Source organism: Triticum aestivum, chromosome 3A (assembly GCF_018294505.1).
Source record: "Triticum aestivum cultivar Chinese Spring chromosome 3A, IWGSC CS RefSeq v2.1, whole genome shotgun sequence".
Lineage (NCBI taxonomy): Eukaryota > Viridiplantae > Streptophyta > Magnoliopsida > Poales > Poaceae > Triticum > Triticum aestivum.
The window spans coordinates 741,860,136-741,884,783 of record NC_057800.1 but is presented as its reverse complement, the minus strand read 5'-3'; the positions used below and the strand labels follow the sequence as shown (position 1 = coordinate 741,884,783).

The 24,648-nt window shown below is 45.5% G+C and overlaps 3 protein-coding genes and 1 non-coding gene across 4 annotated transcripts; all 4 read left to right on the top strand.

Moving 5' to 3' along the window:
• Nucleotides 1-414: 414 nt before the first annotated feature.
• On the top strand, nucleotides 415-1,652 carry LOC123059655 (protein SODIUM POTASSIUM ROOT DEFECTIVE 3-like). Its single transcript, XM_044482166.1, has one exon. It carries the CDS (start codon nucleotides 488-490, stop codon nucleotides 1,400-1,402), a length of 915 nt encoding a protein of 304 aa, XP_044338101.1. The 5' UTR covers nucleotides 415-487; the 3' UTR covers nucleotides 1,403-1,652.
• Nucleotides 1,653-6,715: 5,063 nt separating this feature from the next.
• On the top strand, nucleotides 6,716-8,051 carry LOC123059654 (protein SODIUM POTASSIUM ROOT DEFECTIVE 3). The gene has a single exon (XM_044482165.1). The coding sequence runs from the start codon at nucleotides 6,854-6,856 to the stop codon at nucleotides 7,796-7,798; it is 945 nt and encodes a 314-aa protein (XP_044338100.1). The 5' UTR covers nucleotides 6,716-6,853; the 3' UTR covers nucleotides 7,799-8,051.
• A 4,677-nt stretch (nucleotides 8,052-12,728) lies between these two features.
• TRNAR-UCG (transfer RNA arginine (anticodon UCG)) lies at nucleotides 12,729-12,803 on the top strand. The gene has a single exon. It is a non-coding gene; the product is annotated as a tRNA-Arg (tRNA).
• A 3,241-nt stretch (nucleotides 12,804-16,044) lies between these two features.
• Nucleotides 16,045-18,236, top strand: LOC123057351 (cell surface glycoprotein 1-like). The gene is made up of 5 exons (XM_044480370.1): nucleotides 16,045-16,100; nucleotides 16,880-17,033; nucleotides 17,439-17,633; nucleotides 17,739-17,933; nucleotides 18,039-18,236. The coding sequence occupies exons 1-5, from the start codon at nucleotides 16,045-16,047 to the stop codon at nucleotides 18,234-18,236; spliced, it is 798 nt and encodes a 265-aa protein (XP_044336305.1).
• The last annotated feature ends 6,412 nt before the right edge of the window (nucleotides 18,237-24,648 follow it).

Sequence of the window (24,648 nt, the reverse complement as noted above, 5' to 3'; positions counted from 1 at the left end):
TACAAAGCTTTACGGAAACCTTCCCTGTAGTCCTCCCTCCCTAATTTTCAGGTGGGTGGGGCCCCTCACTCCCCTTAATCCAATAATAATTTGACAACTCAAATCCATTATGTAAAACCGCCCGTCGATGTAGCATTACTCGCCAGTAATTCACTGATCAACTCACTCACAGCAGGAGTGACTTCTAGCTCTAGTCTGACAAGGCGTGCACGCGTGGACAACTAGCTGTGCCACGTGGCTGGTGGCCCACGTCAACACAACCAGAGAGTGTTCCGTGGCAGCTTTGGCTTTGACTTTGGCCCCTCCCTTCCTTCCAAAGTTGCAAGCTTGGAAGCACGCGAGCCAGCAGTGGGCACACAGACATACAAATACTAGAATACAAGCTGAAGAAGAAGAGAATCATCATTCATTTCATTGTGCACCAGCACCACCAACCCAACCCGACCGAGACCAAGAGACTCAGAGTAATCCGGCCGGGTTCCATTCCATGGCGTCTCTGCTTCTCAAGGGCGTTCACAAGCGGCTGGGCCTGCCGTCCATCTCCATCTCCATCTCCTGCTCCTCCGCCGACGCCACCAACATCATCGCCTCAACCACCACCACCAACGGCGTCGGCAGCAGCAGCGGCCGGGCCATCGACCGCCACTCGCCGCGCCTCCGCGACCCACACCGCTCCTCCACCTCCAAGCCGCCAAGGCCAAGCACCAGTACCAGTAGCACCAAAGACTCGGCGTCCTCCGGCGACTCCAAGCAGCAGCACGGTCACGGCAACAACAACAAGAAGAAGAGCACCACTGCTGCTGCTGGGACTTCAGAGAAGAGGCTGGTAAGCCCGGCGACGTCGTCCAGGTTCCTCCTCAACTCCTCCCGGCTGCAGTCCGACGACCTCGACGTCCTCGCGCTCCCCCCGCCACCGCCGCCGTCGTTCATCGACGTGTTCCCCGGCGGCGAAGGGAAGCCGCCGTCCTTCATCGACGCGTTCCCCGGCGACGCCTCGCTCCCTCTTTACTTCGCGAAGGAGGCACCGTCGCCGGTACAGCAAGCAGAGACCTCCTCGTCCTCCTCCTCTGCTTCGTCGTCGTCCGAGATCACATCCGTCCAAGAAGAGGAGCAGCAGAAGGCGGCGGTGCTGGCGCGGTCGTCCACGACCACGGAGAGAAGAACGACGCAGGTGGTGGTTTTGAGGGTGTCGCTGCACTGCAAGGGTTGCGCGGGCAAGGTGAAGAAGCACCTCGCCAAGATGGAGGGGGTGACGTCGTTCGACATCGACATCCCGAGCAAGAAGGTGACGGTGGTCGGCGACGTGACGCCGCTGGGGGTGCTCACCAGCGTCGCCAAGGTCAAGCCCGCCCAGTTCTGGCCGTCGCAGCCGTACCCCCCGCGCGCCTCCGCGTCCTTCTGAACTCAACAACTATCTCTCAAGTCTGAACCACATCATCAGGATTAGCAGACTAGGTAGCCATCATCAGTGTCTGTCCTCCATGCTGTGTTGACGGTGGTCTTGGGCCTCGGCATCCTTGTATCTGGCTCGTACGACGTCTCTTGAGTGCTAGTCCGGTGTGTGTGGTCTTCGCCGGTTTCCCTTAATTAACTGATGCATGTATGGTTTTTGGGTCGGGTTTCCTTTATTAACCGGATCAACTTTCTTCTTCTATATGCAAATGCGGGAGCTCCCCGCCCTCGGACAAAGTTTCGTAAAAAAAAGCGCGTGCCTGAAAGAAAAGAATCGACGGCTGCTGCCACGTATGTACGTCAGGCTAGCCGCAGCTCTATCTTTCTTCCTTTTTTTTGTGAAAGAAAAGAAACGAAGCTGAATTTTCTATACGTGTGTTCTGAATTGAGATATACGCCCTCCGTCTCATAATATAAGAACGTTTTTTACGTTAGGTAGTACAATACAATAGGTCATGTACTGTAATAATAGTATTTTTTTTTTGACCTTGCTCTGCTTTCTTGTATGAATTTCCAAACAAAGCATATACTAGTCTAGTCGATCGCGCACTCAAAATATCAAGATTTGAGAGAAAAGAAAGGAGGAAATTAAAGTTGAGTGGAGAAGAAAGTGTAGAATCAAACTTATCCCGGGTGGTGCCGTTTGTCATTGTTTAGTATGTAACATTTTGATTCTATTCGGGTGGACGACATGGATGGTTCTCACAAAGATGACTACGAGTATCACATTTTTCTTTTGGATTATACATATCTTATTATTCTCCATCCACCACTAGCAGCAGCATAAGTGCAAAAGCCAAGATATCCATCCATCTAAGTTGATTGTAATCCATCATTAGCCGCCGTGTAGTAGTACATCAACAGCAGTGAAAGAGCAATTGGAAGCTTAGACGTCAACATTCTTCACATTTTACTCTGATCAGCTAAAGAAAACATCTTGTTTCCCTATCACAGAGATCGATAGGGAGTTCATGCTTGTTAACAGATTTTGGTTGTTTTGGGTGGAGGTGTCATGATTGATATGATATAACATCGATCCATCGACCAGCAAAATCAAGCCCAGATAAGATTGGTCGAAAGCAAAAATATATATGAGTATATGACCCTTCTTTGCATAGTTATATATACACACACTCAAAAAGCTCTTCTGCGCTACACTAGGGAGTACCTTGCTGTCAAAGCGACTTGATAAGATAATACAGAGAAAACAACAACACTCGCCACTCCGAAGGCTCCATCCATGGTTTCCGACTTCGCTACAAACATAACAAAAACCAACACTAACCGCCGCCTAGATAGCTAGCATGTCTTCTTAATTACGAACCCGTGTTTAATAAGCTACTCCGAAGAGTGCTGCATAATTAGTACTCGTATGTTGTAATGATTTTTGGTATCTATAATCACATACAGCCCTAGGCTACTCATGAACACAATTTTTAGAGTCATAGCATATACGCACTACCCGATCTTGCACTCATAGCGTACACAAAGAAACGAAGAAACTGGTAAAAAAAGGAGCAGGCTGAGCATGTAGTGCTTGTTTGAAATGCTGTTCAATGAAAATTATCCCTTGTTTCTTATCTTTTGTTTGGTTTGAAATGCTGTTCAATGAAAATGTTCTGGACCGTGGAGCCAACATCTACAACAAATCCTAGCTCAGTCGTACGAGTGACTGCCATGTTATTTCTTAGTACTACAAGATACTAAGAATGGATGAGTGTCGAGATGTGGAAGGTGGTGTACCATTTCACATATAGTGCTATTTTTCTTGGATGGAACTTTGAAAGTAACACTTAGTTTTACAAGGGCTCTTTGTTCCCCTTCTTGTTGTCAGTTTTTCAAATCGGATGAAAGAAACCACATGCGTGTGAAAGACGACCAATCCATAACTAGCTAGGAGATCCCCGCAAAATAAAAACAAACATACACGCGCGAGAGGAAAGCAGCAATGTGCACTCCTTTTTTTTTAAGAAAACGGAAAAGCAATGCGCACATTGTATGACAAAACCAATGAAAGAAAGTGCCCCCGGTAGGAAGCATCAGATTCTATTCGAGCTCATGGTGGTCGTGGCTCCCTCTACCAAACGTATACATGCCGCGCGCGTGTGTGTGTGTGTGGACAGCTTACCATCTGACACTTTTTTATGAGATGTAGCTGCTTCCAAAAAATTATTCCCAAAGCAGCTTAGCACATACATACACACGGGGGAGAAAAAGGGGGGAAAGAGATGGAGAAAGATAGGAGTGATAGCTTGCTTTTTAGAAACATGCTGGGATTTTTGTGCATGTTTTGCCCGGGTTTTTCCAGGATGCTTTGCATACCCGTGCCCGTTTCTCAGTTGACTAATCGAACTAGGCTGCATGCACCAAGGATACTCCGATAGCAGAACTTTTTATTGTGCCTAACATACTTATAAAATGGAAGGGTCCGCTAAACAACACATATATTCTCGATGTACAGTTTAACAAGATTATTCGATGATGGATTTTAATACTTCCTGCGTAACAAAATATAATACATTTTTTATGCCCTGTGCAAAACCAAAAAATATCTTATATTTTGATACAAAGATAGTATGTATAACCAAAATGTGGCTGAAGATATTTCAGTTTACATTTTGGATGTATATGATTTTACTGGCTGTTTTCGTTGTGCAGTGAAAATAGAATTCTAAAAAAATTACTATACTCATTGGTAGTAGAGTGTTAAACTTAAACACCATGCTACCTCGAAGGAAGGCACACTTTGACTTTTGTAGAGCAAATTCACCGGGAAAAAAGTGTTAGAAGTGAATAGAGAGAAGATTGGCGGAATATGATGGATGTTCTATTGAGCCTCACGGCGAGTATATATAGGAGTATAGATTTGAAGGGTAAAAAGCCTCTCGTAGAGATAAGGTAGGAGAAGGATTACAAATTCTAGACTACCAAATACATGTAGCTCAAATATATCTCTAATATCCCCCGTGGTCGTAGCGATAATGTTGCGAACAACAGAAGCGTCGCGGACGGTGAGACTAGAGAGAATAGCAGCCAATGGGCTGCCCCCCCCCCCCCCCCCCCCCCCCCGTGCAGTCACAGCGGGAGCGCCGGGGATGGTGTCGCACCGCGCCGCGGACGCGTAGACTATAGAGGAAGCCGATGAGTTGCTCAAGTGAGGTGATAGCCATTTGTGTTTTTGTTGAGGTAGCTCTGGTGTACCCGTGACGAGGTAGATATAGAAAGAGAAAAAAGATGCATCTGGAAAGGCTACTACTCCCAAAAAGGGCAGAAATTAAGGAGACAATATACACCTGCGTCTACCTGCCATTGTTTCAGTGCAGCTTCTCCGGACGAGGATGCATGCAGGCCGGCCATGATTACACCAAAAAGTAAATTAAGCTTGCCCAAATTTGCCTAGGGATTGGTGCAGTCATTGGCTTTTCTTCCATATTGGACAAGAAGTGGCAAGTTGTGGTGCACAAATTAAGGGATCATTTTGACCATTGTGCCAGCTAACTGTGCTACATATATGTATAGCAACACCACCTTTCCTTGGAATATGTTGGTGTATTCTTCCTTTCTAGCCGTCTCCCGCCGCTGCCTAATTTCAGGTACGCGTGCATCTAGCTCGGCGTTACACGTGGTCCATGTTTAGTGCGTCTTTTTTTAGCTTCCTGCAAGCTTTCCTTGTGGCACCTTTTAAGTAAATAAAAGAAATGTCTTTACAAAATAATGCTAGATCATGCAATGCAAGTTCGATGGAGCTTGGTACAAGTCATGATTAGTTGTAATAGTAATTGAGTAGTAAGAAAATAACGGAACACCAACTAGTACTACGACTAATGAGTAGTGCACCAATTTATAATAGTATGATCAAATTGTAATCCATGCATTTCACCAAAACAAAAGACGTTAGACAAACCGGTCAGCAGCGGTGAGTCGGTCAATAAGAGTGATCTGCACCAAATCGATCACACGCGTAAGTAAATAAATTTGCGTTGCTTCCTCGCTGGTCGTGTATAAATGTCAACAAAATAAAAGGTGGACAGTGACATAATGACATGTGTAGCTGTTTCTTACAGCAGACTAGGAAGAAAGTTGGCCGTGCTCCTCTCGGGTCCTTTTCTCCTTCTCCCGGCCACGGAGGAAGAAAGAGTGGCGGCTGTTGCACCAAATGTCTCGAATATATTCGGGTCCCTTTCTCCCTATTCTTCTTCTGACTGACTTGTACTATACGATTTTGATGGATGGATGAATGGCGACGAGCAGTAATCCGATCGACCAAGCTGTACATATGCGTGTGCAGTGTGCTAGCTGTATTTGACTTGCTCGGTAGGATCGTTCGGACCTGAGGGAATCAACTGACACTATTTTCTGAAATTTTCAGTCCATTGAGGGATAGGCGGTCCCTATTTTCACTCTACGCTAACGTATCTGAACATGAACATCGGATGCGATACATGTATGTTTATTTATGTCAGAGACGAAGATGTGCAGTACATAGTATTAGCACTGAAGTAGCTCCATGATCTGTCACAGTGAATCTCTCTCTACGTGCGGGCTCGCATGCATGCATGTGCAGCTGCATCGAATCTCTAGGCTACTGCACACGCGCGTCCGCCGTGGATGCCATCTCAGCTGTGTGTGTCATGTTTAAACTAGTGATATGCATTACTATCAGCAGTGAAATAGTTCCACGATCTAGCGCACCGGCTAGTATTCCGGTGCAGATTTGGCACCATCTATATATCAACGTCGAATCTCTAGGCACGCGCGTCCGGCCGTCCGTCGTGGATGCCATCTCAGGCTCTCAGCTGCGTCGCCTTTAAACTAGTCGAATCTCAAACTAGTGCAGGCAGCTCCAGAGCTTGTTCGTCAGCAAAAATTACGGCACGTACAGATTAGATCCTCCTGCTGCTGATTACGCGATAGACGCTGCTGCTGTCGATATGTAACGGGCTGATTCCAGACAGGCAGTACATGTACCTGCCGACTGATGATGTCAGTCAGCGTGCAGCGTGCATGCAGATGCACAGCTCTGGTCTTGTCCGGCTGGTAGGTACAGCCGGTAGGTGAAGCTAGCTAGTGGCCAGTAGCACACTCACTGACACTCACTACGGTCCGAAACCGTCCAGCTGGATCGGAGCATGCTTGCATATGCTGGAGCAGCACGCACACGTGGTCACACAGGTTGTGCCACGTACATGTCCCACGTCAACCCAAGAAGCGGCCCAAGAAGCAAGAGTACACTCCTTGGTAGCGGTTTTGGCTTTTGCTTTGGCACCTTCCTTCCAAAGCCCCAAGTTTAAAACCTCCTTTCTCCCGGAGAATCATCATTTCATTTCATTGTGCACCACCAACCCAACCCAGACCCGGAGAGAGACTCAGAGTAATCGGGCCGGCCATCTTGCTTCGTTCCATGGCGTCTCTGCTTCTCAAGGGCGTGCACAAGCGTCTGGGCCTGCCCTCCATCTCCATCTCCTGCTCCTCCGCCGACGCCACCAACATCATCGCCTCCACCGGCACCGGCGCCATCGTCGGCAGCAGCGGCCGGGCCATCGACCGCCACTCGCCGCGGCTCCGCGACCCACACCGCTCCTCCACCTCCAAGCCGCCAAGGCCAAGCACCAGTAGCACCACCAAAGACTCGGCGCTCTCAGAGGACTCCCAGCACCAGCTGCACGGCCACGGCACCAAGAAGAAGAAGAAGAGCACCACTGCTGGTGCTGCTGGTATCAGTGGCGGTACTAGATCTTCGGAGAAGAGGCTGGTCAGCCCGGCCACCTCCTCCAGGTTCCTCCTCAACTCCTCCCGGCTGCAGTCCGACGACCTCGACGTCCTCGCGTTGCCCCCGCCTCCGCCGCCGTCCTTCATCGACGCGTTCCCCGGCGGCGAAGGGAAGCCTCCGCCGCCGTCCTTCATCGACGCGTTCCCGGCCGACGCCTCCCTGCCGGCTCCCTTCGCCAAGGACGCGCCGCCGTCGACTGTGCACCAAGCAGAGTCTTCGTCGTCAGGGACGTCCTCCTCTGCTTCGTCGTCATCAGAGATCACGGCCGTCCAAGACACGGAGCAGCACAAGGCGGCGGCGCTGGCGCGGTCGTCCTCGACGACGGCGGCAGCGAGGACGACGCAGGTGGTGGTGCTGCGCGTGTCGCTGCACTGCAAGGGCTGCGCGGGCAAGGTGAAGAAGCACATCGCCAAGATGGAGGGCGTGACGTCGTTCGACATCGACATCCCGAGCAAGAAGGTGACGGTGGCGGGCGACGTGACGCCGCTGGGCGTGCTCACCAGCGTCTCCAAGGTCAAGCCCGCGCAGTTCTGGCCGTCGCAGCCGTGCCCGCCCCGCGCCTCCCCTTCCTTCTGAAATCTGAACGCGCCAACCAGTGGTCGCCCATGGCGGATCACTCGATCGAAGTACGTAGTAGAATTAGAACCTCGAGCGAGATGGACGGCTGCCACGCACGTAATACCTCCATATTTCTTTCCTTTTTCGTTCTTTAAAAGAAACGGCATTGAAGCTCCTTGCCTTGGCATGCATGTGCACCCATGGATTTTCTACGCCTGTACTCTGAATTGAGATAAGTATTTACTGGAGTACTACAGTTCCTTTTTTTTTACCTTGCTCTGCTTTCTTGTCTGAATTTCGAAACCACGCGTAGACGGTGCACTCAGCCACGCATAGGGAGGAGCGCAACCAAAATATCGAGAGAAAACAAAAGGGAAAATCAAAGGTGAGTGGGGAAGAAAGTGTAGAATCGAACATATCCTGGTGGTGCCGTCCTGCTTGTCATTGTTTAATGGAGAGCCGTGCTAGCTGCTCTGATCCATCGACCACAGATTAAGATGACACTGGGTATCACATTTTTGGTTTTGGATTATTTATACTTATAGTATCCTCTTTCTCATCACACTAGCAAATACACCTAATCTTTGCCGAAAAAGCAGAGACACGTCACTAGCTAGCCATGCACATCAACGTACGGCAGTGAAAGACGAAATTCTTCTTCCAAGTTGACGACAAAGGCATTACCAGTAAACAAATGACGAATTTGTGGAATTTCATGGCCACCAAGCTTGATTCAACGTCAACTTTGCATATATTATTGAGAAAAACATCTTATTTCCCTATCAGAGAGATCGGTAGAGAATTCATTCCTTCTTGTTAATTGATTTTCGTTGGTTTGGGTGGAGGTGTCATGATTGATACGATAAGATCGATCCGTCTACCAGGAAAATCAAGCCTAAAGTAGGTCCGAAACTAAAATATATACTACTCCTTTGGATAGGAGTACGTAGTAGTATATGCACACTGAGAGGGGCTCTACACGACGACCCTGCTGTCAAAGCGATTGGCAATGTACAGAAAACAACAACACTCATCTGTCAGAAAGCTCCATCCACGAGTAGCTTCCGCACGGTTTCCTACTTAGCTACAAACATAGCAAAAGCCAAAAGACACCAATTGGTTAACAAGTTACGCTTCAAATGTATATTTTCTAACCACCGGCCTAGCTAGCTTCTTGATTACGAGCCAGTGTTTAATTAGTTACTCGAAAGGGTGCATCTGTAGCGATCAGCACAGCACGGTATAAACATTTCTACCATTCACCAGCGCTGACCAGTTCCATTGCGTTTGTTCTATGTATTTCTCTCTATTCGACCCTTTATGTGCATAATAATAGTTTAATAAAGAACTCATTGAAATTACAGTTTTTCAGAGTTTATTTATATAATTGTTCGTTCCAATATTTTCATCATTCTCAAAAGCATTCCTTTTTTTCTTGCAGGGAGTAAAAGTATCTAATTGCGAGAGAAAAAGAAGAAGAAAGAAGGAACACAAAAAAATGGAAAAGGTTGATTTAAAAAAAGCATGCTGAGGAACGAACTTATGCTGGTGCTGGAATTTTTTTCATTTCTTATTTTGTGGGGAGTCACGGATGTTTTGATTCTGCTCCGATGGACATTTTTAGATAGATACATCGATCTACCACAAAGATAAGATGTATCACTTTTTTTCACCCGTAAAGCATAGAACAATAGTTCTATAGTAAATCTTCATTAATCAAAAAAGTATATTACATGGGGGGGGGGTGAGAAAAAAGGAACAAAATAAAGAAAGGCCCTCCAGAAGGGAAAAGGCTAGCCAATGCCTGATATAGAAAAAGGCCCTCCAGATGGGATTACATACTATTGTCTATCCACTGTGAGAGTTCTTGAACATGCTTCTCTTGAACTTTAAATCGTAGCAGCTTGAGGTCTTGTTTAAGATAGAATCTCCGGGCCTGGATGGATTATTGTTGAGCTCTGAATTTTTTTTCCCATTTCTCTGTGTCCAAATATTCCAGCATCCCAAAATGACAATTTCTGGAGCAAAATGCTTAGGGAGTAATTCAATGGCAAACATGATTTCCTCATACACTTAGGCGCCTCTCTTCTTGCTAGGGATCAGAGTGTTCCAACATTCTTGTGCAAAGTTACAGTTCAAGAGCCGGTGCACGGTGGTTTCCTCTGCCATCTGACTACAATTAGGACAAAAAGGGTTGTCCAAATGAGTGCGGATTTTTGGAGGCCGAGCTCCAGTGAGCTCGGTATTTTGAAAAAAAAATCAAAAAGCATATTTAAAAGTTCCAAAAAAATCTGAAAAAAGTATCATGAAAACTTATATGTATTCCGTAAGAACGTGTTAAATTTCGTCGAAAAATGTTGTGATTTATAGGCTGTACAAAAATAACAAATTTCTGGCCCAATAACAAAAATAAAAGGCCCATTAAAAATGTGTATTTGTCTTTTTCCTGTAGGCCACATGTAAACGTATAATACTGTGAAATTTTGCATATACATAGTATACATGTGCATGTGTGTTCAAAAAATAAATTTGAAAATTTTCATGCTCCAGAAAAATAAAAAATAAAAACGAGCTCACTGGAGCTCGGCCTCCGATGGCATTTTCCGTTGTCCAAATGCATTATTTTGCTCTTTAGAAGAGCTCTTGTGTTAATTTTGTAGTGGGCAACCAACCAAAAGAAGATCTTATGCTTGAGTCTACTGGAACTGCTCCAGATTAAGCTGAAAATAGGATGCCCCACTTCATCTCCCGTCAGCATGATGTACATTTGCATGGATGAATATATGTTAGTTCTACCATTGCATATCCATTTATCCTTGCTGCTGGGATCCACCTCTGGGATGATTTCTCTCATCTTGTTGAACTGCTCAAAAGTTTCAGTGGACATTGCTAGGTGAAAATGTTCCGTCCAATCATGAGAATCACTGAATTTCTGCAAGGAAGGTGAGTCATCAATTGCATAGGAGTGCAGTTCAGGAAAAATTTGTTGTAGATCTTCCCCTTCCCAGTTATGCTTCCAGATCGGAACAGATTGTCAAGATGTGATTTTACATGTACTGGCTTCCTTAAAATCATTCCAGAGCGAAAGGTGGGCCTTCCATCAAAGTGATCCTTCTGGTTTGCCCAGAGGTGCATTTCTCTGATAGTACTTCTCCCAAATGAGCTTGATCCAGGGGATATCTTCTTTGTTTAGGAACTTGTAAATGTTTTGCATGAGCACAGCCTTATTATGTACAACAATATCTAGTATTCGAAGACCTCCTTGTTGTTTTGGTTTGCAAACTTTAGACCAAGCAGTCAGAGCAGTGCCCTTATCCTCCACACCATACTTTCTTCATAGGAAATTCTACACATATTTGTTGATTTGATCAATTACTCGAACTAGCAGAGCCAGGGTACACATGGAAAAAGTTGGCAGTTCAGAGAAGACTGATTTGATGAGCAAGAATCTTCCATCATAAGAAAGGAGGGTGTCAATTTTTTGGATTATATATGTACTCATCCCAGGGTACACATGAAAAACATAACTTGTAAATGTTTTTCATGTACAAAGCCTTATTATGCACAACATTATCATATGGAAAAACAAACTAGGTCGGAAACTGGCAACACGCGGACGTGGACAAGCCGCCTCCTCCCCTAAAAAAATAGGGTTTATCCGCCTCCCACCGGCGCCGGTCTGCCTCATCCCCGGTGGCTTTAGGGCCATGGGAGCATGATGGATCCCGGCCCCTATTGGTGGGAGGGCTCTGTGTTTAGATGTGTTTATGATTTTTTAGGGTTTGTATCCTGCTCAAGAAGGCGAGACGGCGGTGGCTCCCTGATAATGAAATAAGGTTCTTCCCGCCTAGCTCAGTTCTAGTGGTGCATCTAGTATCGTTGGTGGGCGTGTGGAGGTGTGTTTCCGGCGGATCTGCATCGTCCATCTACGTATGTGTGATCCTTTTAATCTTTTCCACTCTTCATCGGCGGCAGTTGTTGTTATGGTGCGTTGGTCGTATGGGTCCTTAGCATGAAGAATTCCGGACTGTCAACTACAACAAGTTTTGTCCGACTCTGATAAGGGATGTGCGATGACGGTAGCACGCCTTTGGCTCGCTTCGGTGCCTGTAGTCGTCGCTAGGTGGTCTATGAATCTGGATGTAATTTTTCTTATTTATTTATGGTGTTCGTTGTATTGCCATGATTGAAGGTTAAGACATTGGATGTTTTCCCACAAAAAAAATATATATATATGGAAAGCAAACTTCTTTCCCTTTCACAGGGATTTATCTAGCTAGGATATTTTTGGTGGATTTGGGTGGAGGTGTCATGATTTATTGATACGATAAGATGGATGGATCAGTGATACGATAAGATGGATGGATCAGGAGAAATCAAGCCAAGGTAGGTAGGTCCATACCCAAAAAATATACTACCACTTGCACACTGGGTTAATTTAGTTTGCTCTAAACTAGTACACTGGTACCACGTAGACAGCTCCATCGCTCGGAAAGCTCCATCCATTGATCCATCGATCCATCCGCAGCACGAGGTACGTACGCAGTAGCTTCGCATGATTTCCACCTTTCTTTAGATACATAATACAAATTGACAGAGCAAAAGACACCACTAGAAACTACACTGCTACCTAACCGCCGGCCTAGGCTAGTTAATTGTGTTAGCTAACCGGTGGGTTAGCCTGGCCCACGAATGCTGCATATCAAGCAAAAATGTATGCTTTGGACTCTTCCCCTTGCAAGCCGTGCATCCATGTCAGAATGTACTTTTCGTTCCCTTTTTGCGTTCTGAATTTGGATTTTGACTTTTATCTCTATTTGAGCGATTGTGATCCGCAGTAGTACGTTCTTGTTTCAAATATCTCTTTTGGCATCGCTAAAAAAAACACACACATTAGATTTCAAATATTTTCGTGTCCTAAGCTGTACGGACGTAGAAATGTCATCGTGACCGCATAGCGCAGTGGATTAGCGCGTCTGACTTCGGATCAGAAGGTCGTCGGATCGACTCCCACTGTGGGTCGTCGTTCTTTTTTGTTTTTTTTTCATCTAGTTATTACTCACAGACTTTTCTTCAGAGTACACGGAGACTGAGACGGCCTCTGAAGTTCTTTTTTGTTTCTTTTCATCTAGTTATTACTCACGAACTTTTCTTCAGAGTACACGGAGACTGAGGCGGGCTCTGAAGACAGTACCATTTTCTTTCTTTCAACAGTTTGGTTGGCTCAAAGAGATAAAATTACGAACGACTACTTATAAACAGAACCAAGAGCAACTGCCAGAACATTAGGCTAGGCTGAATCGCTGTCTGTCAAGTTCAGAGTACACGGCTCAGCCAAACAAAAATGTTCGGAAGCAGTACAGATCACCAGCTCACAGACTTCTGGTACAAACAAACACCCATACCTCAGGGTTTAAACGAACATTCTTGAGGCCTCCTTTGATTTGAAGAAATTTCATATGAATTTTAGAGGATAGGATTTTTATAGGATTTTTTTTCCTTTAGAGCCCTTTGGTTCATAGGAATGGATTCCTATTCTTACATAGGATTGGTTCCTATCCTCCACATTTCATAGGAAAATAAAAATGAGTCTAGATTCAATGGAAAAATTCCTTTGGTGTCAAACAAATGACATCTCGTTTCCTATTCCTACTCATAGGATTTGAAATACATGTCATCTTATTTCCTACAAAATTCCTATTCTTACAATAATCCTATCATATGAACCAAAAAAGGCCTCAGAAACTTCACATCGCAGGAAAACAGAGAGCCGTCCCAGCGAATAGAGAGCCGTCCCAGCGAACAGAGAGCCACTGATTACACTACTTCCTGGCCAATCCTCCAGTCTCAAGGCCTCCTTCAGATCACCACCCTTCAGCAAATCCACATCTCCACCTCACCCTGTATTTCATAACTTACACACTCTGGCGTAAAAACAATTGCTGCCATGAAACTGTACGATTTCAATAGAGTACCTAAGTTTCTACATCGACGATATGCAGCTGCTTATGGTGGCCAGGGTCTAGGGAAATTCTGGCAGCGAAATAGTCAAGCCATAAAAGAGATGTTTGAAGTATATCCGCTTATATAGTTGGCAGGAATACTCTTATGATGGTCCTTTTTTTAAGCCATTGTTCAACATCCAACGATTCACCTAACACCGTATATAAACTACAGATTAAAAGTTAGCTACAGTTGATGACTTCAGAAAGAGACCTCAATTAAACTGGAGCCGTTTATTTCTATGGTTCAACGGTTCAGACGAGGCAATACTACATCAAATTTTCGGTAGTATATTAAGTAATTAGGGGCGTTTTGGGTAGTTTACTGTTAACCAAATCCTGTAGGCAGATCCCTTTCAGAATAAGGGGACGACAGAGCTGGAATTTCACGGAGTCGCCATTGCCCACGTCCAGCCTGCCCCGCGCCGGCCCACTGCACCACGACTGCACGGACGCCACCTCGAGCCCCGCACCGATGCCGAGGAAACGCCCTCCGCCTCTATCCTCCTCTGCCCTCTCCTTCCCTACCTCTCCCTCTGCCCTTTCCTCTGTTATCTGCAAGCGTCTGTTGCGTCCTGCTGCTACGCGTGTGTACTCTCTCTGTCAGTGTGTGCACGCGCGCTTGTCCAGCGTGCTGCGTGTGCTTTGTGTGCGATGCCCGTTCGTGTGTGGTGCTGTTCTGTGATATGTTCTTGTGTCTACTACTCCTGCTAGGTGCTATACCATGTGCCTTTGTGTAATATCTTAGATTAGTGGGTGCCGGCCGACGTACGTTCGACGGAGAGAGGGCAAGAGAGGAAGCGATCTCAGGGCGCCGGCCCAAGTACATGCAGACAAGGAGAGGGCCACCGGGCGGGGCTGGGCGGCTGCGTCGACGCTGGGGACGCATGGGAGGAAGATCTCGGGGTCGGTGGCGGGAGGCCGTTCGACGCAGAGCGGCCGGCCCTGTGCGGCCGAGGAGGCTTCCGCCGGGCGGTGCGTCTGACGAACTATTGTCATTAATTACTAGTCCCGAACTCTAATTGTTAATTACCGAAATGTCCTGGAGCAAAAGATGAGGAATTAATAATAACTGTCGGATCAATTATATACTACCCACTATTTCCGGTAGTATGATGTACCGTAAAAACTCTCTTTCAAGAAATGCAAGTCTAAACATACTCCCGAGTCTAGCGTGTTTCATTTGGTGAATCTAGTTCGTTAGAGCATGTCTTCCACTACTTCTAGATGCCACCGTGTAACTTACCCTTCACGCTGCCCATGCGCCTCTTCCTTGGCGCAGATGCATGTATCACCACTAGTAGATGAGAGGGGACGCGCGGAGACCCTAAGAAATACAAAAAAACATGAGTAACACCCAAACATTAAATGTTGTAAGAACGAGTTAAATAGGAACACCGTGGTTGATCAACCCCTCTGGCACGGTAATGTATCCAACATACTTTGCCAAATAAACCAAAAAATGTGTATACATATATATGAGAATGGTTAGCTATACCTCGTAAGCCGAGAAACGAAGAACGTGAGCCAATCAATATCCAAGGGCATGGAATCCCAATGGCACATGGAGCGCGTGTGAGGCCAATCAGCCAGCTCCTCCATCCTCCCGGTTTCAAGGTCAACTATGTAAACACGACACAAGTCGTCGCTGATGAGCATTGTGCCACACTTCTTTCTCAAGACACATAGTGCTCTTCCTTCGTTCTCCTTTCCGGGTCGTCTTAGCTCGATCGTTCGAGTACGTAGCCATTTTGAAGTACCGATCATGTTTTTGGGGTCCTCGCGTTGTTCCCACATCTCTAGTTGGGAACCTCCGTTTTGCATCCAGAGGACTGATAGCGTCCCGCTGATGCCTAAAGTAAGGCATGCGTTACTGGTGGGGCCGAAGTTCACTGTGAAAGGGAGCATCGTCAAGGAGACTTGGCGGGTCTGAGCATTTAGATTGATGATCTGAAGGCACCGTTCTCCATGATGATGAGATATCCAGTGTGCCACACCACGACACACAATGACATCGGTGAACAAGGCGTAGTGGTTCAGTTGTGCATTACTTTTGTAGCAATTGGTACCCATGCTCCAACTTTGTTTGTTGGACGAGAACACGACGGTTGCCGAAGCCGCCCAGTGGCCACGACATTCGTCCCTGGGCATGGTGTTGGTGTTGTGCTTGTTGTGCCACTTCCGCGTCTCTTCCTTGACACGGAGCTCACGCTTCGGCAAGGAGATCCCGATCTAGAGGATGTCCTACCTAATCTGATGTCGATGTTGGGCGTCGACCTCCTTGGTGTTCTTGGACTGGTCCAAGCTGCGAGCTTCAGGTCAGCGAGGACCCATGCATGTCAGAGGCACCTATGTCTTGATGAACGATGATGAGCACTGCGCCTGACGCCACCCCAGCGTGGTGAGGACGTGCCCCTAGAACTGTCATTGATGAGGTAATACTTGAGGTGCCGATGTGGCGAAGAGGCCAATACGGCTGGCACCCAACACGACATTCTATCTGACCACCTCGGTTTCACGACAGGGACATCATTCTTGTGGCCCCACATCGATGAGGGATGCCTAGAGCCCTAACCAGAGCGGCCCCTCTTCCACTTTCTGCGGTCTAAGGCCCATGGGGCGGCAAGGCCTCCTCCTCCGCGGACTTCACCGCAAGCCTGTCCTAATCAACGTTGTTGTTGTTGACGACAGATGCCATGGTTGAAGAGGAGGGGCCCGTTGACAGGCACTAGCAAAGCACATTGTCCGCGCGAGCACGTCATGGCGACATGTATCCATGGCACCGTGGATTGGAGCCCAAGCTCCCGCCACCGCCAAATCTGGCATAGCAGTGAGTAGAGTTAGTGAGAGTGAGGAGGTCCGGTTAAAAATTCGCAAAAAAAAAAAGAAAAAATTGTAGGAGGGCCGCAGGCAGACTGTTGGGCCGATATGCTGGACGTTGGTACTAGTCTGTCCCTCGATTTTTGAACTTCCGCCCGTGTCTGACCCAATATATGTATCCACGTATCCACGTTGAAGACTCGTATATAAGGACGGAATAGGTGAAAGGTATGCCCTAACTCCACCTATTCCACGTTTTCGCCCTGCCTCAAACCAGCAGCCCGTGGCTTCCCGCTGACCTCGCGCCGCCCCTCCGCCATCTCCTCGAGGCGGCCGAACTCGGTCCACCCCAACTCCCCGTCAACACGCTCCAGCAGGCTCACCCCGAGGACGCCTACCCCAGCCCTACTGAAAGCTCTCCACCGTCGCAGGTGATTCGCTTTATTTGCACCCTTGTTTTTGTTGCCATCGGCCGATCGGGATTAAACCCTCCGTCCGCGTGCGTGTGCTTACAATTGATTTGTGAATGAGTGAAGGATATGGATAACCAGCGGAGGACCCTCGAGGACGAAGACGATTTGCGGTTAGACGAAGAAGAAGTACCGCTAGACCAAGATGTACCGTCAGACGAAGAAGAAGATGTACCGCCAGACGAAGAAGAAGATGTCCAGCATGCTCACCCCGAGGACGCCTACCCCCGTCCCTCTACTGAAACCTCTTGACAGTCGCAGGTGATTCGCTTTATTTGCCCCCTTGTTTTTGTTGCCATCGGCCGATCGGGATTAAACCCTCCGTCCGCGTGCATGTGCTTACGATTGATTTGTGTATGAGTGAAGGACATGGATAAGCAGCGGAGGACCCCCGAGGACGAAGACGATCTGCGGTTAGACGAAGAAGAAGTACCGCTAGACCAAGATGTACCGTCAGACGAAGAAGAAGATGTACCGCCAGACGAAGAAGAAGATGTCCAGCATGCTCACCCCGAGGACGCCTACCCCCGTCCCTCTACTGAAACCTCTCGACAGTCGCAGGTGATTCGCTTTATTTGCCCCCTTGTTTTTGTTGCCATCGGCCGATCGGGATTAAACCCTCCGTCCGCGTGCATGTGCTTACGATTGATTTGTGTATGAGTGAAGGACATGGATAAGCAGCGGAGGACCCCCGAGGACGAAGACGATCTGCGGTTAGACGAAGAAGAAGTACCGCTAGACCAAGATGTACCGTCAGACGAAGAAGAAGATGTACCGCCAGACGAAGAAGAAGATGTCCAGCATGCTCACCCCGAGGACGCCTACCCCCGTCCCTCTACTGAAACCTCTCGACAGTCGCAGGTGATTCGCTTTATTTGCCCCCTTGTTTTTGTTGCCATCGGCCGATCGGGATTAAACCCTCCGTCCGCGTGCGTGTGCTTACGATTGATTTGTGTATGAGTGAAGGACATGGATAAGCAGCGGAGGACCCCCGAGGACGAAGACGATCTGCGGTTAGACGAAGAAGAAGTACCGCTAGACCAAGATGTACCGTCAGACGAAGAAGAAGATGTACCGCCAGACGAAGAAGAAGATGTCCAGCATGCTCACCCCGAGGACGCCTACCCCGTCCCTCTACTGAAACCTCTCGACAGTCGCAGGTGATTCGCTTTATTTGCCCCCTTGTTTTTGTTGCCATCGGCCGATCGGGATTAAACCCTCCGTCCGCGTGCGTGTGCTTACGATTGATTTGTGTATGAGTGAAGGACATGGATAAGCAGCGGAGGACCCCCGAGGACGAAGACGATCTGCGGTTAGACGAAGAAGAAGTACCGCTAGACCAAGATGTACCGTCAGACGAAGAAGAAGATGTACCGCCAGACGAAGAAGAAGATGTCCAGCATGCTCACCCCGAGGACGCCTACCCCCGTCCCTCTACTGAAACCTCTCGACAGTCGCAGGTGATTCGCTTTATTTGCCCCCTTGTTTTTGTTTCGGCCGATCGGGATTAAACCCTCCGTCCGCGTGCGTGTGCTTATGATTGATTTGTGTATGAGTGAAGGACATGGATAAGCAGCGGAGGACCCCCCAGGACGAAGAAGATCTGCCGTTCGACGAGGACAATCTACCGTCTTATCTCGTCAAACTTTGGGATGGTCAACGTTTCGACTAGTACGTATGCGTATATCCACCACCGTATCTTATATTGCAACTGTTTTTTATTCCTTTTCTTGCATCCATGTAGTAAACTTAGTCGACCGCACACCCAATCGAATCGAATCGAATCATAAAACACCAGACCAGACTTTCTATATACACTTGACGAGTAACTTCTTTCTAGTCTCTAGGAAAAACAAAGGACTTAGGAATTTTCAGTTTGCGTCAGCATGGCCTGCCATCTCTTGATTAATTTGCACTAATATGATATAGTTGGTTCGATAACTGCCCCGTCTGAGAGGTCCAACTCACCGACTAAGGGAGCCGGTGAATTAAGCCATCCATGCATGTCCACAAGGGTTTTATTTGAGGCCTCTTATATGTCACAAACGAAACAGTTATACTTTTTTTTGGCTGCCCCGGCTGCTTCAATTTGGATAACTTCTACCTCCTTGGCTGCAAAAATAGCATTAGACATGTAGACATCTTCTAATCATCACAATATCCATTGCATGATGAATCTCAAGTTGGACTGCCAACATATTATATATACACTCACGTGATCACGTCTCTTATCATTTTTGGCTGCTACTGCTTTATTTCATAAGAAAATCTAATCAACATGTCCTCTAATTTGAATTTGCTGAGACGGCTTTCTTTTCATCCGCACCAGTTTTTCAGAACTGAAACAATTCAACTCATGATTAATTGATTATTCGTTTCTCTCTTTTTTTTATCTCATACAGTTATGACACAAGGTTGGAGACTTGGGATGACCCCACTCCTAGGGAATTAGAATCTATTACTGTCAAGGATTTTGACGCGGCTATTGCTAAGGCTTGTGAGGAGTATGTTAGGGAAATTGAAGAGGATGATCGCAAGAGCTTTATGAGGGCACTTGAAGTCTATATACCAAGCAAAATAACATGCAGGTCACCACACATATCAGTCAATAATTAGTATTCTAGTTATTCTTCCATGACTATATTACTCTGTTAATGCTACTTCTATATTTTTTAAGAACACACATGTAGTTCACTATTTATCTTAACCAACTCATGTTAATTAGTTTGTTATTGTACGATATTACCAGTCTTGTTGTTTTCAGAATGGACATGCGGTTTACTAAAGTGAATATAGCCACAATAGTGAGTTTTTTTAAATTCTTTTGCAAGTGAGACCACTTATTTAGCCCATTATTCAAGCTAGCTGCAGAACTGAAATGCAATTTACTATTTATCTAAAGTGGGCCTGTAATATTGACATGCATATCTATTATATTGCAGCCTACTGATCTTGAATTTGTGCAAGTGAAAGAAAGAAACATTTTACTTGATGAGGACTCAAAAAGTTATTTGCATTACAACTTCTTAGTGAAAGGACTAGATGGTAAACAGACAATGTTTTTTGCTGAATTGCGCCTTAAGGTCATCGATGAGAAAGATGTTCTTCTCTGCATGCCTTTGGGGGAGGATGACTTCAAGCAATCAAAAGAGAATGACAAAGGTATCTTCATATTTTCCTTTAATTTTTTGATGCTACTAATACACTGTGCTCTAGCTATGAAGATCATTTTCATTTTTTTATTTGCATTGGCCATTTACTAATGTAGTGTCTTTCTTGTTAAGCCTGTTGTACAGGGTGCGAACATCGAGCTAAAGGTCTCATACATCCCAGTTGTGGTAGCCATTTAGTTGGACATGATGAAGAGCCTGATGAGGATTACAGGTAGTGAGATATTTATCAAAATTACACTTTAGAGCTAGCCCTCCATGGAGCGTATTGACAATTAAAAAAATTATACTTATAAATTTTAGAAAATTCTGGAAAAAAACACATATGCATAGGGATGTAATGTACATTTGTGTAAATTTTTAGAGTAAATAGCATAAAACTACCACTTTTCGGGTTATGGTTCATGAATGTACCGAATTTTTGTTTGTCGCGGATACCTACAACATCAATGGTTTACTCTTTCAAAAAAATCTCAAACGACCACATGATTTAAAATTGATTTGGTTTATGACAAGTCAGACCCGGTTCTAAACAAATCGTTCATTTGAGTGTTTAGTTTTACCATTAACTTCCATGTGGCGCCTAAATTTAAGACGACTCTTCCTCTTCCGTTTCTTCTCTCTTCTCCATCCCGATCTCTTTCTATCTCCTCTCCTCTCCTCACGCCATCTCTCTCCCGAGCCGGTGACCCTCGCTTCCCCTCTCAAGTCGGCGAATATCCTCCCCTCCCCAGCATCCCCATGGCCGCTCGCCGGGTGCTGTAGGTGGCGATGAGGAGGCATGGGCACCAAAGGTCAGCAGGGCTGGTCGTGGAAGAGGTGGAGGATGTAGATCTGATAGGGGAGGGAGGGGGCGGCCTCAGGGGAGGCAGGGCTTGGCCGCGGCCTTAGGTGAGGCAGGGCGTGGCGGCGACCGCAGGCGAGGCAAGGCATGTCAGGGCGTGGCGGCGACCGCGGCCTTAGGTGTACCATATTTTAGGTTCTTTTTATACAAATTCACATGTATACGCCATGATTTTATATAACTTTTCCTGTACATTAGCCATGTTTCCTTGATTTTTTTTCAAAATCTATGCAAATATATAGCCGCCATGATTTGGAGAATGTTTTTCCAAAATTTTCCATGTTTTACAAAAAACAATCCAAACCTTTCCATGTGCTAATTATAATTTTTATAAGTTCATTAATTTTTATAGAACAAAATCCCTAAATTTGTCATGTGTTCATGGCGAATTCCTAATTTTTCCATGTACCCATGTCAAATTCCTAAATTTTCCATCTTTATTTTCAAAGAACAAAATTCCTAAATTTGCGATGTGCCCATTACAAATTTACAAAATCATGGCAAAACTCCTCATTTTTCTAAAATCAATTCATGTTGTAGAGAACAACCTAAATTTTCCATGTGCCAGTTACAAATTTCTAAAAGTTGCCATGATTTCATAAAACACAATTCCTCAATTTGCAGGCGTACTTATACAAATTTCAAAAGTTACCATGTTTTCGAGAAACCAAATTTCCAAATTTGCATTGATCCCATAACAAAATTTTGAAACTGGCCACGCGCCTATTTAAATTTTCCAAAATTTGCCATGTCTTAGAGAATGAAATTCCTAATTTTTTCCATGTGACTATGACAACTATTTTTTTCCTAAAGCTGATGTGATTTAGAGAATAATATTTATTTCAAAAGTTGCCACATTTTTTCTTTTTGCCTGCATCATTTCTTCATGACGTGCGGCAATCCTGCATGTATATGGAAAAATTAATTTTTTTGCCATGTTGTCTTTTAAATTTTTTCTATTGCCATTGATATGAACAAACATTTCTAAATTTCTCATGTAGATATGAAATTTTGATAATTAGTGTGGCGACATGTTTTCATGATTGTTCATATACAATAACACATAGGTGTGATGTTATCATGATAGCATGGCAATTTTATTATTTACCATGGCAATTTTTGTTATTCACGGCATGTCAGTTACATCATCAATATCATGGCATCTGCTGTGGTTTTTTTTTGACATATATTTACATATTCTTGCGTTTATCTATTTCTGAATAACGCATGGTGTACGTTGCAATAATTTGTTGACTTTATCATAAAAAAATTGTTCTCTTTTGTTTTTTCAGTGAAAAAACAATATTTTGTCGACTTTATCACCAAAAATAATGTTTACAGCCCAAGTTTGCAAGCGTATCCTAATCATGCGCACCAGTCAATTCATCCTTGCGTGCAGATCCTAATCCATCGTGTTGAAAATCATATGAGATTTGAGTGATTTGAGCTAGGGATTTGAGGGAGCATGAAGAAGAGGATTTGGGGAAACTCTGGATCGTTCCACACCGATCCCTTCTCTCTGTACTTATTTATATTTGTTTGTACAATTTACATTTTAGTCCCTAAGAAGTCACCTAATTACAATATTCATACACCAACACTCCCCCTCAAGATGGGGCAAATATATCGTACAGACCCATCTTGCTACAAAACATGGTAAAAAAAATTTCTGGGAGTCCTTTGGTAAGAACATCTGCTACTTGACTTGCTGAAGTTACATATGGAAGGCAAACGACTCCCCTATCAAGCTTCTCCTGATGAAGTGACGATCAATCTCTATGTGCTTGGTCCGATCATGCTGAACAGGGTTATTAGCAATGTCAATAGCAGCTTTGTTGTCACAGTATAGCATCAGAGGCTTGTACCTGTACAACCTCAACTCTGCTAAGAGAATCTGCAACCATAATAACTCACATATGCCATGAGCCATGGATCTAAACTCAGCCTCCGCAGTAGATCAAGCCACTACACTTTGTTTTTTGCTTCGCCATGAAACTAGGTTCCCTCCAACAAATGTGCAGTAACCTGACGTTGAGCGCCGATCATCAAGAGAACCTGCCCAATCGGCATCAGTATAGCATTCAACTTGCAGGTCCCCTTGTCTCGTATATAAGAGGCCTTTTCCTGGGCACCCCTTAAGATATCGCAGTATCCTAATCACAGCTTCCATATGAGCTGACTTTGGGTCATTCATATATTGGCTAACTACACTCACAGCAAAGGCAATATCTGGACGGGTATGGGACAGATATATCAACCTTCCAACAAGCCTTTGGTAGCGTTCCCGATCAACCGGTGTCCCTGCATCACTACTTAACCTATGATTTTGTTCAATAGGTGTAGCTACAGGTCGACAACCAAGCATACCTGTTTCCTTGAGTAGATCCAAGATATACTTCTGTTGTGAGAGGAAGATACCCTTTGATCCTCGTGAGACCTCTATACCAAGAAAGTATCTTAGTTGTCCCAAGTCTTTCACTTCAAACTCCCGTGCAAGGTGATGTTTCAGACCTGCAACTTCTTTGGAATCATCTCTAGTAACCACAATGTCATCTACATACACTATAAGGATTGCCACTCTGCCATCAGTGTGCTTATAAAATAGGGTATGATCAGGATTGCTTTGAAGATAACCCTTTTTTAGCATGGCTTGTCTAAACCGATCAAACCAAGCTCGTGGTGACTGCTTTAAGCCATACAAAGAGCGATGCAAGCGCATCACCTTTCCAATGGTTTGACTCGACTCAAACCCAGGTGGAATATGCATATATACCTCCTCTTGAAGATCACCATGAAGGAAAGCATTCTTCACATCCATCTGATAAATATCCCAACCTAGGTTTACAGCACATGATATTAGCGTCCTTATTGAATTCATCTTTGCCACTGGTGCGAAGGTCTCTTCATAATCGATTCCATATGTTTGTGTGTAGCCCTTTGCAACAAGGCGTGCTTTATATCTCTCCACCTTACCCTCAGGAGTGTGCTTAATAGTGAAGACCCACTTACATCCTACAGGTTGCTTGCCTGGTGGTAGATCCACGAGCTCCCAAGTCTCATTCTTCTCCAAGGCTTTCATCTCATCAAGCATTGCTTCCTTCCATTTTGGGTCCTCTATAGCAGTTTTCCAATTAGATGGTGTGGACACAGAGTCTAAAGAGCCAATAAAGCTTTTGAATGGTAGACAACAGTAATCATAGGAAATGAAATTTGCTATGTCATGTTTAGGTCCAACAAAATCTTTGAGGTGTCCTGGGATGTTTTGATTTCTAATTGGTTTCCTCAAAGCAATAGGTTGATCATCTTGAGGAGTATGAGTAGATAATTGGCTATCACTTTGCCCTGCGGTGCTAATAGGAGCAATGGAACTAGAAGAGTTAGTGTTAGTACCCGGGTCCTCATGCATGGTAAGCTCACCCTCTTGAGAAGGAAGTGAAGTATTTTCCATTGTATCTTGTACGTCTCCATGACCAGAACCATTAATACACCCATCATTATTTGTCTCCTCCCCCTGATTTTGAGCATTATCAAGAATGGGTAAATGTTGGGGAACGTTGCAGAA

Coding starts and splice junctions, on each gene's coding strand:
- LOC123059654 (XM_044482165.1), top strand. CDS start 6,854: ATGGCGTCTCTGCTTCTCAAGGGCGTGCACAAGCGTCTGGGCCTGCCC.
- LOC123057351 (XM_044480370.1), top strand. CDS start 16,045: ATGTTGGGCGTCGACCTCCTTGGTGTTCTTGGACTGGTCCAAGCTGCG. Junction 16,101..16,879: donor GTCCAAGCTGCGAGCTTCAG/GTCAGCGAGGAC, acceptor GCCTCAAACCAG/CAGCCCGTGGCTTCCCGCTG. Junction 17,934..18,038: donor AAACCTCTCGACAGTCGCAG/GTGATTCGCTTT, acceptor GTATGAGTGAAG/GACATGGATAAGCAGCGGAG.
- LOC123059655 (XM_044482166.1), top strand. CDS start 488: ATGGCGTCTCTGCTTCTCAAGGGCGTTCACAAGCGGCTGGGCCTGCCG.